Source organism: Fusarium verticillioides, chromosome 3 (assembly GCF_000149555.1).
Source record: "Fusarium verticillioides 7600 chromosome 3, whole genome shotgun sequence".
In the NCBI taxonomy this organism is placed as follows: Eukaryota; Fungi; Ascomycota; class Sordariomycetes; order Hypocreales; family Nectriaceae; genus Fusarium; species Fusarium verticillioides.
This window is the reverse complement of record NC_031677.1, coordinates 3,812,703-3,828,475: the sequence shown is the minus strand read 5'-3', so window position 1 is coordinate 3,828,475 and position 15,773 is coordinate 3,812,703. Positions and strand designations below refer to the sequence as shown.

Genomic DNA, 15,773 nt, shown 5'->3' with positions numbered 1-15,773 from the left:
ATCAACAACACTTAATCTTGTATCAAAGCTTGTTCATTCTGCCTATAAAGTCTCGTCACGAGTCCTCCCACGGTCCTTCTTCATACTCATCTCGACTTGTATCAACCATTCATCAATAACTCCAACGGCCAGCACCACTTGAACTATAGCCTTACAAAAGGAAGTAGGAAAGCTCAACCCATCAGTTACACGCAACAAAAGACTTGGCCATTAGGAACTTCGCGTTTAGCAAAGGCTTTGCAGCTTTTCTAGCCATTGATCATACTGCCAGCCAAAGTTTCGACATATTTTCTGGCTTACCGAGGCGTCAGCCAGAGACACACATATTTCTTCCCTGATTTATCTTGTTGAGATACCGAAGAAACAAAATCGAGGCATACCCGATATAGCCCGTCATGTGGGAAAGCCCAGCACTCCCGACAGAGATCTTGTATCAGATTTTCGAGCATTTCTGTCTACATTGTCAGGACAAACATTCCGTCTCCCACGAGCAGATCATATCCAATAAGAAGGATAAGGAACGCCCGGCTCTCATCAACCTTAGCAGGACATGCAAGAGCTGGGGATGTGTTGCACAGAACATTCTTCATCACTACTTCAAACATTCAGATGATCTGAGGCAGATTCTTTTCTGCAGGACAATTTGCGAGAATCCAGAATTGAGCAAGCAGTTGCAAGTGGCCATCCTCGGGCTAAACGCAGGATTCAACCAGGAGTTATTGTACCAGCCTTGGTTTAAGAAATCCATGGCTAGGTATGTGTGCTTGTTTGGGCTAGAGCCGCTCTACTTGCAGAGCTCTGTTGCCTCTTGGGGAGAGTTTATCGCACCGATTATTCTACTTCGGGCAACCAACCTCAAGCATCTCGTCGTTCACGGCTTTTATAATCCGATGATCTTCCAAAGATTCCATATGGAAGCTGTCATGCGGAACAAAGCTCTGACTCAGAAGCTCGAGTCTCTTTCGGTCGGGCAGCAGGAAATATCCTCCGTCTGGGATCTGAGACCACAGGTTCAAACATTTCTACATAATCTAGGGGAACTTCTTATAATGCTGGAGAACCTCCAGACGCTTTCCATATCGCGACCTAACTTTGCAAGTCTCCCAGAGAATCTCCCACTTCAGAAGCTGCGCAGGCTCCGGATTGGTAATGCGAGCCTGTCGAAGAGCGGGCTGCAGAGACTCATCAACAACACAGGAAAACTGGAAGAGTTCGTTTATAGGGAAGTTGAAGACACGGGTTGGTCACAAGCCACCAGAACCAGACTTGTTACATCTCAGGAGATCTTTGAGATGCTTTTACCCCTGAAAGATACACTCAAGAGAGTTGTCCTGAAGATGTGGAACTCAGAGCGGCCACCTACTGCCATGGCTCAGCTAGTCAAGCTGCAACAGTTACGAGTCAACGCAGGAGTATTGTGCGATATCTCCACGCTGAGACGCAACACCCAAGATCTTGCAAAGAACGCCCTGCTCAATGTGTTCCCACCGAACCTACAGACGCTATGCCTCGACCATAGCCACACGGATGCACCTCGATATCGAGAGGCTTTGGGGTCTTACATATCGTCTACCTACAGAGAATCTCCCCAGGAGCAAAAGCTAAAAGAGGTTATTCTACATTTTATAGACAAAGCATATCCAAATCCAGCACCGTGGGCAATGCCTGTTGTACGGCCAACGAACGCAGAAGAAGAGGAATCACTCCACAGAGAATGTGGCTCATTATGGCTTGAAAACGGGTGTATAACTACCACGGTAGCGCCATTTTCATGGTATAGCTGCGACGACGTCGGTGAAAACACAATGTTACCGCATTTTTCTATGTAGGGATGCTCGTTTTAGTCCAATAGAACTTGGAAATGCTGCTTTCGATCATATCTACTCTGCTAACAAAGCTGTTAAACACAATATTCTTGGCACGAATATAATCCGATTTTGTTCCAGTTCTTCAGAAACCTGCCCACACAGAAACGGAAGATAAGACGGGTGTAAGCGATCGAGGGTGTTAATTGGCGGAAACATGCTGAAAACACAAATTCCCAAGACGGCTTGTTGAGCATACATGACATTGCCCTGACATGTTCTGACATCTAGCCTACCCCCAACTCTACACACAACACAAAAGCACGCACAAGACTGTAACTGTGTAGGGATTAGCCATGTAGCCAACGTCCACAGCATCAAGATTTCGGGGTACGGTCAGTCACAGGCACCATTGGTGCTATATTGCAAGAAAACCCAGCGTCTGTAGATCAGGAAGCACCAGTAAACAGGGTCACAAACGTTTCTGGGTGCTGTTCGGTTACTGATGCCAGCAGAACCTGTCTCTTAGTCAGAGAGAGAGAGAGTGATGTGACACTCTAACATTGTATCACCTTGCTGGGAGCCACAAGCAGACAGTCAAAGTCCGAGTTGACATTCACTAACCCCTAAGTTCCCTGAATAGCGAGTGGAATTATGGGTGAATGACTGACTGTTAGACGTAGAAGAGGGCCGTGATAAATGGTCACGATGGTGGAGACCGACAGGTGCTCAAAGTCTGCGCACCATCACTTAGCGTAGGTAGGATAGAGCCTTGCTCAGAACACCGCAGTCGTCCGTGACAAACGGTCCTCATCTATAGTGGATCACTCCGTCTACGGAATATAAAAGGTCTCTAGGTTCTCTCTGACGGAATAAGCTCTCAGCCACAAGTCTCAACTGCAAATAACACTTCTAGCCTACAACTTAGACATCAATACCACGATAACTGATTAATGGCTACAGCATAAAGCTAATATGATATGAACCTAAATGATGACTCCTTGGCCGGCCTTGGAGGCGTATAAAGGTGCCTCCAATCCCTCGGCCAACCCAACCGCCTCACCAACATTGTTTCGTACCACATTATTTTTCAGCCAGAATGAACCTCCAGAACTTGCCCCCGGAGCTCATATACATAATCTGCGAAAACTTTTGTCTGCACTGTCGAAAAGACATGAGAACACCTGCCAAGTTCCTACATATCGATCCAGCAGAAGAGAGTGGCATACGAAAAACTATTGTAGACCTTTGCTTGCTCTGCAAACGTTGGGGCTATGTAGCCCAACATGTACTCTACCACAGCTATGGCTTTCCTGAGAGAAGCGATAAAGGAGATGTCAGATTTTGCAGGACTCTTTGCGAAAAGCCAGAGCTCGGTCGCTTTGTTAAACAGATCTACCTCAAGCAGATTTCTGAGCTGGATTGGGATCTTGACAAAGACGATGATGCTTGGCTGCTCAAGTCATTAGAAGAATTCTCGGACATTCTAAGTCTTCCTCGAGAGCCTTTTAACTTCAGCAAAGGAGCGTGGTCATCGTTTATTATACCACTCATATTGCTTCAAATACCAACTGTCGAAGATCTCCAGATAGACACACGGAATCTCGACCATCTGGTACAGCAATTCAAAGCGCCATTTGAGAGCCATATGCATGCATTTCCTCAACATGTCGTCAGGGTTACCATGTGCCAAGGCCCGCACTGCCAGGAAACCTTTCCTCTCGCAGGTCCAGTCGACCTCTCGACTACAGCGGGTGGTGGATTGCTGTCAAATATTCAAGGGTTTGATATTCTGATAATTGGAAATCCAATTCGCCACACGCTAAAGAATCCTTTACAGCTCGACAGTGTACGTACTCTTCATCTGATAGACGTGTGTCTGGGCCGGGAAGAGCTACAACTTTTGGTGTCTGCCACAGGGCCACTTGAAGTTTTTAAGCATATGGGAGATTTTACGCAGGATCCAAATCCAGCCACAGCTCAGGATATATGCGAAGTCCTCACGACGAAGAAAGATACTTTGAAAGAAGCGACAGTACTGACGCATTACAAATCACGTTATCTTACAGCAGCAAGAATCCTTGAAAATGTTACTTGGTTACGCATTGCAACAAGCTCTATCTGGGAGAGAACAGAAAGCGAGCCAATCCTACATGACCATGCCTTGGTGGCTGTATTCCCCCCTTGAACTTTCAACCATAATATTCGAGGTTAAGCGTGAAGAAACTGAGGGGCTATCTGCCGCACTCGTGAAATACATTCTATCCAACTGTCCCGACTGACCAAAGGGATCAAATACTGAAAAGTGTCGAGATCCGCGTTCATCTAGGTATCCCCCCTGAAGGAGTACAAAGCCCGCCGCTATCGGAGCAGGATCCTTCTTGTGAGAAAATAAGACATGAATGCGCTCTTTTCCTTGAGAGGGGGGATATTGAAGTGAACTTTGTCTACGACCATTGATTAGTATAAGGGGTATTGGGGCGTTATGTTGAGCCACGAGGCTATGGAGTACATGTAGTGAACGCAGGTTCAGCAAATTGAGGTATTTCAGCGGCTCAGCCAGATAAAATACAAATAAAATATTCTTCAGTTACCTTATTGTGATCTTCCTACGTGAGATCAAAGCTGCATTTAATGTTATTCCTTAGCAAGCAAACGGTTTTCAACAACTTATGCATACATGCGGAAGTAAGTCTTTGATGCTACCGAATTTATTTGGGAATTCTCACAAACAGTCAGTCAGTCACAATGCAAACAACTTGCTGGCAAGTGGGAGACGGCCAGTCCATAGCGGAAGCCCAAGTCGACAGTGCTTCATGACGACAATCAGCGCATGCGGGTCACAAGCGGTACACCACCACAGTGATACAAGAAGAGACGTGAGTGAGAAATAGTGTATGGCCTAGAGTAACCGTTCGCAACTTTCAGTCATTCAGCTCATCTTTGGACTATAAAATGCCCAGGGTTCCTCCCGCTTACAGCCTCGCTCAACTCAAGCTCTCAAAACTCACAAGACCGCCCACTATCGTATATCGGGAAGCAATCATGAAGAAAATGCTCATCCAGAACCTCCAACGGGAGATTATATATCTCATCTGCGAGAGCATATGCCCTCATTGCCAAAACCTCCATAGGGACTGGCCGGCCCCGGGCCGTTGGTCACCCCCTGCTGCGGCCCTAGAACGCCGCCAGACAATCTTCAATCTCTCACTCGTCTGCAAAAGATGGGGATATATCGCGCAGAAGGTACTGCATCACCATTTCGGCTACTTCGAAACTCATCCAAAAGCAGAGTTCCTATTCTGCAGGACCCTTTCTGAGAATCCGGAGCTTGGAAAGCATGTGAAAATGGCTCGAATAAGACAAATCTCTGCATACGACTGGAGTCTTGATGAAGAATGGCTCGCAAAGTCGCTGAGCAAGTTCTAAGGAATTCTCGACTTTCCGGAAACGTCCTTTGTGCCAGAAATCTCAAAATGGGGGGAATTCATTGCGCCCCTTATTTTGCTCCATGTCCCGACCCTCGAAAAGCTTTCGATGCAGAACGGACACTTGAACAAGACCATGAGAAAGTTCCGTACGCTCTTTGTAGGGAAGCAATGTGTTATTCCCCGAAGTATCAACACTCTAGATTTCACACCGCTAAAGTTCAGCGGAAATTACAGCGAAATTTACACCGACGGATCCCTAGATCTATCCTAGGCCTGCATGGGAGGACTCTTGACGACCAGTCCAGGAGTCCGCGACATGACCTTGTTCAAACCCAATCCACAGTCACTTCGAAGCCGGCTAAATCTGTCCAGCTTACGAACTCTGGACTTGCAAGCTGATTTTAGTCGGGAAGAACTCCGTCTGTTCCTTTCATCTACAGGGCCATTGGAGAAATTCACTTACTATGGCATATATCGACTTGATCATAACGTCGTCACCCTCCAGGATATATGCGAACTTCTGATACCTAAGAAGCATAGCTTGACAAGGTTGCATTTGGAGACTTCAGAAGGATCTCAGTCTCAGTACTTCACAGCAGCCAAGAGCCTCATCAATGTGCACGACATGCGATTCTTTTTCATGGATTTCTGGAGTTCAACAATCGCAGAGCCAATTCTGGAGGAACACGCCTTATTATATGTATTCCCACCCAATCTCTCCGCACTATGTATTTATATCTCGGAAAATACGATGCTAGGAGCCCTGGACGCTATGATTAAATATATTTCATCGACTTTTCGAAATCAGCCAGCGGAACAACAGCTACGATATGTCGTTATACGGGTTCTGACAAGCATTGACAGCGAGTCCCCAGAATTTCCTATGGCTATAAACAAATCAGGTTGGGAGAAAATCAAGCAAGGATGCCAATCTTCATAAGACACGGTAGCATAAAGATGTATCTCACCTGTGCGACCGGACTTGGAAGGCTTGTCTCTGATTAGGTTGACTCAACGAGATGCCTGACCCCTTTTGAAACTGTTCCAGTAGCAAATAGAGCAATGGCTGACGGGTAATTTGGTCGGGTAGTTGAGCATTTATAGTACCATTAGTGAACTTGGTCAATTATTTCGTTATCAAGAGCTTGTACTTAAATCTGTTTATCGATGTGATTGCGACTTCCAGTTAGAGATGCTGCGTTTTTGAGCTTCATGTTCTTTGATAGTGATTTTAGTTTTTTAAGCAGATATAAGATTTATAAATATGACGACAAAAATGCAAGAGGTGTAAGCTCGTGAATGTGACTTTTTGTATTGTATTGTGGAGGCTCAGTTTGTCCTCACTGCCCCTGGATCTCGAATGGAAAGTCGACTTCCGGGCGTCTAACTCTCTATTCACAAAAGTTCGCCAAAGTCTGAGGCTCCTATCAGACAGATAGTCACAGTGATAAGCTAATTAACGAGTGATTTGACTCCTAGGTGAAAAACTGCTGTGAGGTTAGGAAGAGAATGCTAACAGCTGCGACTGACAACGAATAACACTCTATTCTGACACAGTATGTCTGCTCAAACTCAAAAACCCACGAACTGAATCACGGTACCATCAACTTAGCCTGATTCATTGTACAGGGCCGGAGTGCATTTACTCATCACACGGTCTGAGAGTCTCGTTATAAAGTGTCTAAAGAACCCACCAAACTTACATGTTGTCTATCACAAATCACTCTACTACCCAATTACACACAATGGATCTCCAAAACCTCGACCCAGCCATAATATACATAATATGCGAGACCTTCTGTCTGCATTGTCACGATGAATATGACCATCGCCAGCGTTGCCCCGCTGTGGCTCTCGAAGACCACGATGCAAAAGCCCGTCGATATGACCTTATCAGTCTCTCTACAGTCTGTAAGAGCTGGAGTTACATAGCGCAAAAAACCCTTCACCATCATTTTGGCTTCTATGAGTTCAGACCGGAGGCTATGATTCCTTTCTGCAGGACTCTTTACGAGAAACCAGAACTAGCCAAGCTAGTCGAGCAAGCCAGATTAACGCATATCTTTTCTACTAATATTATCATTAAGGGAGGTTGGCTGTTCAAGTGCTTGAACAAACTTTCCAACATTCTTGACTTCCATGGAAGAACGTTTGACCCCAAGACCTTGAAATGGGAACAATTCATCGGAGCAGCTCTTCTCCTTCGATTGCCGAACCTGAAGTTTCTCATGGCGGAAGCTAGTCATTTACATGAGCTCCTTAACAAGTTCAGAAAGCCTTTTTCTCTCCACAGATCCAAATTTCCTCAGTTTCTGAAAAGCATTGAAGTTAGAAACAGGCACAAAAATGCCCCTACCATTCGCAATCCCCTGGGCTTGTCAAGGGACACTATTGGAGGATTCATGTCAGAACTTCCGTACCTACAGTTTATGGAGCTCAGAAACCCTTCTTTCTCAACACTGCAAGATCCATTACGGCTTCGGAACATGCGCCATGTCCGCCTTTTGGGTGTAGATCTAGGCTGGGAAGGACTCAAAGTCTTCATATCTGCTACAGGGCCTTTGGAATCCTTTCAGTACCAAGGTTCCCAAGATGGGCCCGATCCTTGTTCTATCCAAGATGTCTGCCAGGCTCTGGCTATCAGAAAGAATACTTTGAAATGGTTGAAAGTATTGGCACCTTTCCTGCCACACGAGTTTACAGCAGGAAGGCGACTTAATAACGTCACTTATATGCGCATGATGCTTGACAGCATTTTTTATCCAACGCACGAGGAGCCCATTGCGGATGATCAGCTAATACTGAGCTTCGTGCCTCCCAGCCTCGAAACCATTCATCTTGACGTTGCAGATTATACATTGGAACGTATGTTAGGTACTATCATCAGCTACATCCAGTCAAGCTATCGCAGAGATCCTAGACACCAAATTCTCAAATCAGTGGAGATTCATGTCATGATGCACTCTGACAGGGAAAAGATGGAGCATTCGCGGAAGTCGATACACAACTCAGCATGGAGGTTGATCAAAAGGAAATGCGGGCGTTTTCTGGAGAACGGCAACATAAATCTTCAGGAAACCTGGTACGGTCCCCGGAGGGAGGCCAGATGAGCTGCTCAGGGGTGCTCGTCAGTTGCAATGGGTGGACAACAGCTTCGCACATACAATTAACGCTGGGCTTTTATAGTCAGGACAGTCAATTAAAAGATTTGCTCCAGCAGGTTTCGTATGTATGCATTATGGACAGGTGACAAGGGCTTATTGACGTAGTGTACCTTAGCAGATCGAGTCTTCGAATGGAGCGCATAAGCATAAAACTGTGCGATAACAGCCATGGTAGGATGCAAGCTCAGATATCGGTACCGAATTAATGAATTCTGGCCTCCATGATTCCTTTCATATGTTAAATAAGACATAAATACCAGAACTACGAACCTAGTTACCACACAAGCCTTTCAAGGAACTTCGAGAGAACCCCTCGAAACTTCTCCGGCTCATCGGTAGCAGGATTATGAGCCGACTTCTCGAAAATAACAAGCTCACTACCACTGATATACCTCTGGATCATCTCAGACTCTTCAACAGGGCAAATGATGTCGAGTCTTCCAACAATCACCAAAGTCGGAACCTTGATCTCGACCAGTCTGGACCTCACATCAAAACGAGGCTGTGACCAAGAGAACGCAGCGTTGTGAACCTCCCAGCGGAGTTCGGTACTTGCGCCCTCGAATAATTCAGGCTCCGGATTGCTCTCGGGGGTGTAGATGTGGACAATCTCGGCCATGCCTTGTTCTGCATCTTCCCGACTTTGCACGTTGCCAGTCCAGAGCCTTACTTGGCGCATGGGATCGGGATTGATGCGGTCGGATAGGAGAATGTTTGCTAGGGCGCGATGTGTGCCTTGGGGACCACATGCCCAGGTATTACGAAGGATCAAGGCTCGGAGACGGTTTGGATAGTTGAGGGCGTAGTTCAGTGCAAGGAAGCCACCGTAAGATCCTCCAGCAAGTATGAACTTTTCGTCTCCCATCCAAGCTCTGTAGATAAGTTAACCACAATTACTAAGAGAAACGCTCAATGTTCACTCACCTGAGCTCTTCAAGATCCGACACCCACTGCTCATCGGTGAAAGGCCCCTTGACCTCGCTGTCTCCACTACCTCGAAGATCGTACACGAGAACGCGGAACCTGTCTGAGAGAAACTTGAAGTCCTCTTTTATGCCGGTGTGTGACGAGAGTCCCGGTGCGCCATGGAGAGAGATTATCAAGGGCTTTGACTTGTTTTCGGCGCCGAGGAGGCAGACGTTGAGTTTGGCTCCGTCGCTGAGTTGAACTTGAGTATAAACTTCTGATATTGTGGTGTTTGACGTAGATGATGTTTTATTGTCTTGACTAAACTTGGGATTCGATAGGCCTCTACTAGCAAAGGTTTTATATAGCCCACCTCAACGAGTGACTTCTCTCGGTGTTATTTGATCACTTATGACATTATAGCTGCAGCATCGCTGAGCGACGAGGAGTGTTACATAATCTCCGACCGTTAACGTAATGTTGATACGTGAGATTTTCCGGCACTGAAGACGAAAATAACATGTTCAGCTATTTCTCCTCGTCTGCAGCTCGTTGCGTGATTCGATCAAGCTTACTAAACTCCGATGAGGTGCATAACATGACCCAGTCGTCGCTGAGCGAGGTGTCAGATTTCCTAATCGGGTAATTTTCGTAAAGCGAACGACGATTTCCTTGACGGCATTGCGATTTATCTCGAAATAGATAGAAAGTTATGATGGCTCTGTTTGTTATAGTGAGAGGAATGGTTCAAAACAAATAGAATGTTAGCATTGCTGTCTTTGATCTGGTTCTCACACTTGTGCAAAAATGTCGACAGAATCGAAAACCGAAGACCTGTAATAGGTGGCTTCGTTGCGAAGGACCTTGGATGGAGATGGGTGTTCTGGATCATGGCAATCTTTGTAAGTACAATCTCATGTTCAACGCTCAGTGCTCATCATTGACATTTAGAAAGGAATCCTAACGATCGTGACCTTCTTCTTCCTCACCGAGTCCCACCACCCCACGATCCAGCGAAAAAGAGCGAAGGACACAGACATGGTCCTTAATAAAGAAGTACCGAAAGTCGGCCAAGTACTATTCCGAGCGCTTATGAGACCAATGCGTATGCTTATCCATAGCCCTATCGTCACTGGCCTCTCCCTCTATCTCGCATTGATATATGGCTATCTATATCTTCTCTTTACCACTTTCTCCACGGTGTTCACAGAACAGTACGGATTTGGCATTGATATCCTCGGACTTGCTTTCCTTGGAGTAGAAATCGGCTGTATCGCTGCACTGGCAGTTCTCTCCTGGCTGAGTGACTGGCTTCAGGACCGCCTTACCAAGAAATACGGAGAGTCTAAGCCTGAGTAAGTATGCCTTTTGAAACAACGAACATCACTGACCGTTTAGATATCGATTACTTCCAATTGTCCTTGGAATTCCACTTCTCCCCATTGGGCTGTTTGTATACGGATGGACAGTAGAGTATGAGGTTCACTGGATAGTTCCTATCATCTTCACGGGGTTCTCAGGGGCCGGACTAATATTCTCATTTGTAAGAAACGATTTCTTTCCAGTATTATCTCACTAACGCACAGCAGCTTTCCACTCAGATATACATGATCGATGCCTTCACAACCTATGCGGTTAGCGCTCTAGCCGCTACAAGTGTCATACGTAGCATAGTTGGTGGGTGTCTCCCAATCTCTGGGCTTCCGCTGTACTCTGATCTTGGTTATGGATGGGTGAGTCTTCAGTGAAATTCCCTCCTCCGATACTGACAAGTCACCTTAGGGGAACTCACTTCTTGGATTTGTTGCCATTGTAGTGTCTATCGCGCCTCTTCTGTTCTGGCGCTACGGCGAGGCTCTGCGCAAGAAGTATGATGTTCAATTTGACGAGTAAACCTATATCTTCTTAAGCGTCTTGGTTGTCTTGGCGTTCAAAGATCCATTTCGACTTTTGTACTTATAACATTGATAGCATACAGCGATTTTAGCGGAATACCTTGCCCTTGTCTGGGCTTCTCAGATACTGTCTAACTATGGTCAAGAAGACTGCTCGAATATCTATCAGGTCATTCACTATATCTATACAGTGTTATGTATCTAGAAACTTTGTAGCCCAATCGTCCTTCTCCAACACCACCTTTACGTGTTCAAGAGTGCCTCGGAGGTTCTCCGAAACCTCTACTAGCCACTTCACATTAAGCTTGCCCGTGTCACTCAAATCTAATGTCCCCGCTATAGACCTCTCTTGAAACCCCATGGCGCTTTCATGGTCAGCATTAACCGAGAGTATGGCATCTCTCGTGGCCTGTCTGACCATCAACTGCTTTATCGCAATGTCATCCTGTTTAGAGGGCTGAAACCCTCCCAACGTAGTACTCGCCATGTCGCTCCTGAGATATTCTCTTGGGTCTTCTGCAAGTTCACTGAGAAGGTTGACCTGTCGTTGGTGGAGCATGACGAGATTGATGTAACGAAGACAACCGGTGTCACAATTCTGACAGGCAAGGTACTGTGCAGACTTGTGGAAGACGCTCTGAAATAATGATAGAATCTCGTCGAGTGGCGTCTGTCCTGGGCTCTTCGTTATAGCATCCACGATTCCACTCATGTCGTGTATGTCTGCATAACACGCTTTGGGACACTTTGATATGGGCTTGAGACAAAATGAGGGAGGCTCAGAGTCAAGAGCGTCCACTATTTCTGTCAGGGATGGGGAGTTTGCACTGCCTAAAGTTTCCGACATGACCCCAGTACCTTGGCCTGGAAGAGGCTGATCAAGTTCCAACCCGTTATTGAACAACTAGCCCTATCAGTATGCCTGTTTCAAGTCTAGTTGGCAGATCGCTTACGTTGGGGTCTATGTTCTGAGGCTCGACTGTTGGTGCAAGCTCCAGATTAAATGCAGCCATGTCAAGATCTGATGGAGTGATCTCCATAGAAGGTAGCCCGTTCGATACTGACAACGCATTGCTAGCACATGCCCGTTTCTTCCCACGCCTTTGAGATAGGCTGTAAACGCATGGTGATGCAGAGGATGAAGCACATCGTTGACAAGGGACACCTCCTGGGCATTTAACACGAGACTTTCGACATCTGTCACAAGATGTATTGTATTTCCTTGTTTGTGTTGAAAGACACCTGCTCTCAGAGCTATTGATAGGGGTCGAGTGAGTGTTCCATCGGGTGGTATACCTCTCCGGTATTCCGCTGGAAGCGATCATAGCAGAAGCAGATAACTAGAAAACTTAATCAATAAGTAACTTTTGTTATCAAGAAGCGATGTATTGTGTGGATGAAGTGTTGTCGGACGGATTTGTCATCACATAAGACGATGAATCCTGATCCAAACAATGGGGCATCATCACATAACGTTACATAGGTAGGCGTGAGACAAAGGCAAGATGTTGACCTTCAAAACCAAACTTCAGCAAAACTACCAAATGTTAATTGAAATAATTCAATACAATCACTGTGCAGTAAAGTTGCGGGTTAAGGCTTCGTTGAGTAATTAACTTGACGATATGTGAGCAGACGAGCCTGGGCACTCTGACTGCAAGATCCTATCGGGTAAAAGCAATTCCCTTGGCCCAGTGAGATTTGGCGGTTAAATTCAAATCTGATATTCTCGCAACTTCAAACTCAGCTCTTATGATTCCTTTGTACCTCAAGCGGAAATCAGAGACAGCAATAACAGCACACAAGCCATGTCAACATCTCCTAAAAAGAACCAAATCTCTGCTCAATATCTTGAAGCCGACAAAAGATGGACGGAGGGTCTGATCCTTGCGCAAAGCCCCTTTTGGGTCATCGCCGTGGCATTCGTAATGCTGAGTGGTATCATCAACACCTGGAACGACGTTGATTATATGCTCTTCTCTATCACCGTCGCCTCACCCACGATACTTCTCCCAGCGCTCTTATCGAAGCCTGGTGGTCGTCCATGGTACCGCCGATACTGGGTAAAGCTCAACTTATGGGTATCAATCATAGTCTTCACGGGGACATACTTCATCTCACACTATTTCTTTGATCTCATGGGCATGCGATACATGTTCAACAACAAAGTGAATTTCAGCTCTGCAGTTGCTGGTCGAACGGGCGGCGAAGTTCCTTTGTTCTTGTATCCGCTTACGCATGCATACTTTATGAGTTACTTCACTTTCTTGCTGGTTGCAGAGCGCAAAATCGTTCGTCGACTACAGCTTGGAAGTATTGGACGTGTCTTTGTGGTGCTCGCGCTTTCATATGTCGTCGCGCTCGGAGAAACATTCTTCATGGCTAGCCCTCTTCTCTCAGACGTGTTCCTCTATGAGAAGAGAGATCGTATGATGAAAGTAGGAACTTTTGGGTACATGATATTCTTCGTCACTGGCTTGCCTATGCTCGGACGCGTCGATAGCCATGGCGAAGATTGGTCTCTCAGCAGAGTAGTCACCGAAGCCCCGGCTGCATTCACGTGTATAATTTTGTTGTTTGAGCTTTGGGCAAAGATAATTGGGCCTCTTTAATGGAGTTTTTATTAGCTGAGATGTTGGACAAACTGAACTCTAGGGGCAATATGGGGATACGGGGTGAGATCGGGGAAGTGGAGGAGCCGGTTTGACCAACAGACAGGGATTTATTACCATAGATTGCTGGCCAAAACTATATTCATCCTGTTCAACTTGTTGATGGTTACTCGGTTTAGTCTACAGCTTCAACAACTCTTGGTTCAAAATAATTAGGAGGTATGTTGGGGCATCTAAATACTAGCCGGAACAGGGCCAGCTTGTTACAATTTGGTGAATGTGTTACAATCCATCTAATAGCCAAAGTACCAGAACCACGCATGTTGATGAAGTGATGCTGTATTTAAACCCCACGCTACCACGGCCCAGGAACCGAAAAATATGTTTCCGAACCGATTCCCCGGGACGGGAGTGTGGGGGAACAACGCCATCCAACTTGGTCCAGATTCCCCCGATCAACGGACCTATTTACTAAGAATCACCAGCCAAGCCCTCTAACCTCTCACCTCATAAAGAGCCTCAATGAGCCTCAATCTCAGCCTCTAAGCCAACTTCAACCTCACCATGGCCGAGAAGTCAGATTTCCCAGATCTCGCAACAATCGCCTCAGCAGGCCACATGGAGGACGAGAAGAAGGCACACACAGCACACGATGATGGTCACATTGAGGGAAACGCTCTTCTCGTTAACAGGCAGGACGAGATTCGGAAGATTCCCGTGCCGTCGTCGGATCCTAATGATCCTTTACATTTCAAGCCGTGGAAGAAATATGGCCGGAAACCCTGCTCAGGATATTGAGCGCAAGGCATACGTTGAGCGTCTCCGACCTTGGTCTACGCCATCTTCTCAACCATTGCGTGTTATTCTGCTGAGCTAGAAGTACATGCTCGCGTCATTCTCGTCACCAGGTATCTTATACGCCGTCCTCACATCCTCAATCGCTCTTGGCTGTGGTGTTGGTATGTCCTTGACTTATAACCAAGGCAGTATTATCACTGGGAGGTTGTTCTTTGATCGGCCGAGGTAAAGAATGGAGTATTCAACGCCAGCCTCTTTCGCAGCTTCGGCCATTGGTATGATCGGTGTGATTCCAATACCCCCCGCGATGAATATTGTCTTGCCAGACCCAAACTCGAGACTGAAGTGGTTGCGTGGTCCCCGAATTAACACCTGGCTCCCCTTAACAGTGTTCTTGTGTATCCAATTCGAAGCACCAGTATCGTTTTCTCGAAGTACCGCTATTTTTAGGTGCTGAGCTTCAGAATGTTTTGAGCAGATGGAATATTGGCGATAACCAATAGTACCAGCCTGAATGTCGATATGTGATCCAGGAGACCACTTCGGGACCTTCTCACCATCCTTGGGATATAGCATCAGGCGGATGATCCTCTCTGTAACTTTCTAGACATTTTTAACGACCATCTCCAACTCTTCTGTCTTTGCAGAAGCTCGAAGCGTGGAATTGGCATTGGCTTGTCCAACATTGGCACGCATCTCATCCAAAGACGACACATCCCATCGGATCTCGACTCTTTCTGGCCCACGACCAGCATGAACCTTACAATATTGAATCTCTTCGTATGGTGTCGTGGGCCTCAAGTTTGGTAGTCTTTCTTTCAGCACTGCAAGCTCAGTTCGTAAAAGAAGTCATGCAAAAGGTGCACCAAGACAAGAATGAATACCTCGTCCAAAACCAAGGTTCTGGTACTTATGCTGTCTATTAAAGTTCGGTTTGTCGGTGTTCTCGAATTTCGTAGTGTCTCGACTTCCGGAATTATATGCAACGAAGAGCTTCTCCCCAGGTTGGGCAGTGTGATCTCCGATCTTGGACTCTTCTTTGACGAGGCGCTCCATTCCGGTAATGGCAGGCTCATATCGAAGAAGTTCTTCAATCGTAGTGTTTCTTAATTTTTCATCTTTTGTGGCGGCGTCTCATAGATCGTGGTGTAATATATGCGAT

At 46.3% G+C, this 15,773-nt stretch overlaps 10 protein-coding genes across 10 annotated transcripts; 7 read left to right on the top strand and 3 right to left on the bottom strand.

Annotated features, from left to right (window-relative positions):
* Positions 1-395: 395 nt before the first annotated feature.
* Positions 396-1,829, top strand: FVEG_05502 (hypothetical protein; the record flags this gene model as incomplete). The annotated part of the gene is made up of 1 exon (XM_018893738.1): positions 396-1,829. One exon carries the CDS (start codon positions 396-398, stop codon positions 1,827-1,829), a length of 1,434 nt encoding a protein of 477 aa, XP_018750639.1.
* A 1,075-nt stretch (positions 1,830-2,904) lies between these two features.
* On the top strand, positions 2,905-3,993 carry FVEG_15658 (hypothetical protein; the record flags this gene model as incomplete). The annotated part of the gene is made up of 1 exon (XM_018904849.1): positions 2,905-3,993. The coding sequence occupies one exon, from the start codon at positions 2,905-2,907 to the stop codon at positions 3,991-3,993; it is 1,089 nt and encodes a 362-aa protein (XP_018750638.1).
* An 857-nt stretch (positions 3,994-4,850) lies between these two features.
* Positions 4,851-5,234, top strand: FVEG_15657 (hypothetical protein; the record flags this gene model as incomplete). Its single annotated transcript, XM_018904848.1, has 1 exon — positions 4,851-5,234. The coding sequence occupies one exon, from the start codon at positions 4,851-4,853 to the stop codon at positions 5,232-5,234; it is 384 nt and encodes a 127-aa protein (XP_018750637.1).
* A 1,747-nt stretch (positions 5,235-6,981) lies between these two features.
* Positions 6,982-8,346, top strand: FVEG_15656 (hypothetical protein; the record flags this gene model as incomplete). The annotated part of the gene is made up of 1 exon (XM_018904847.1): positions 6,982-8,346. The coding sequence occupies one exon, from the start codon at positions 6,982-6,984 to the stop codon at positions 8,344-8,346; it is 1,365 nt and encodes a 454-aa protein (XP_018750636.1).
* Positions 8,347-8,674: 328 nt separating this feature from the next.
* Positions 8,675-9,901, bottom strand: FVEG_05501 (hypothetical protein; the record flags this gene model as incomplete). The annotated part of the gene is made up of 3 exons (XM_018893737.1): positions 8,675-9,272; positions 9,325-9,654; positions 9,882-9,901. The coding sequence occupies 3 exons, from the start codon at positions 9,899-9,901 to the stop codon at positions 8,675-8,677; spliced, it is 948 nt and encodes a 315-aa protein (XP_018750635.1).
* Positions 9,902-10,067: 166 nt separating this feature from the next.
* On the top strand, positions 10,068-11,199 carry FVEG_15655 (hypothetical protein; the record flags this gene model as incomplete). Its single annotated transcript, XM_018904846.1, has 5 exons — positions 10,068-10,208; positions 10,258-10,661; positions 10,705-10,849; positions 10,896-11,039; positions 11,089-11,199. 5 exons carry the CDS (start codon positions 10,068-10,070, stop codon positions 11,197-11,199), a joined length of 945 nt encoding a protein of 314 aa, XP_018750634.1.
* Positions 11,200-11,394: 195 nt separating this feature from the next.
* Positions 11,395-12,241, bottom strand: FVEG_15654 (hypothetical protein; the record flags this gene model as incomplete). Its single annotated transcript, XM_018904845.1, has 2 exons — positions 11,395-12,105; positions 12,155-12,241. 2 exons carry the CDS (start codon positions 12,239-12,241, stop codon positions 11,395-11,397), a joined length of 798 nt encoding a protein of 265 aa, XP_018750633.1.
* Positions 12,242-13,009: 768 nt separating this feature from the next.
* FVEG_05500 (hypothetical protein) lies at positions 13,010-13,813 on the top strand (the record flags this gene model as incomplete). Its single annotated transcript, XM_018893736.1, has 1 exon — positions 13,010-13,813. The coding sequence occupies one exon, from the start codon at positions 13,010-13,012 to the stop codon at positions 13,811-13,813; it is 804 nt and encodes a 267-aa protein (XP_018750632.1).
* Positions 13,814-14,377: 564 nt separating this feature from the next.
* On the top strand, positions 14,378-14,690 carry FVEG_15653 (hypothetical protein; the record flags this gene model as incomplete). The annotated part of the gene is made up of 2 exons (XM_018904844.1): positions 14,378-14,538; positions 14,570-14,690. 2 exons carry the CDS (start codon positions 14,378-14,380, stop codon positions 14,688-14,690), a joined length of 282 nt encoding a protein of 93 aa, XP_018750631.1.
* Positions 14,691-14,785: 95 nt separating this feature from the next.
* On the bottom strand, positions 14,786-15,667 carry FVEG_15652 (hypothetical protein; the record flags this gene model as incomplete). Its single annotated transcript, XM_018904843.1, has 2 exons — positions 14,786-15,204; positions 15,496-15,667. The coding sequence occupies 2 exons, from the start codon at positions 15,665-15,667 to the stop codon at positions 14,786-14,788; spliced, it is 591 nt and encodes a 196-aa protein (XP_018750630.1).
* Positions 15,668-15,773: the final 106 nt, after the last annotated feature.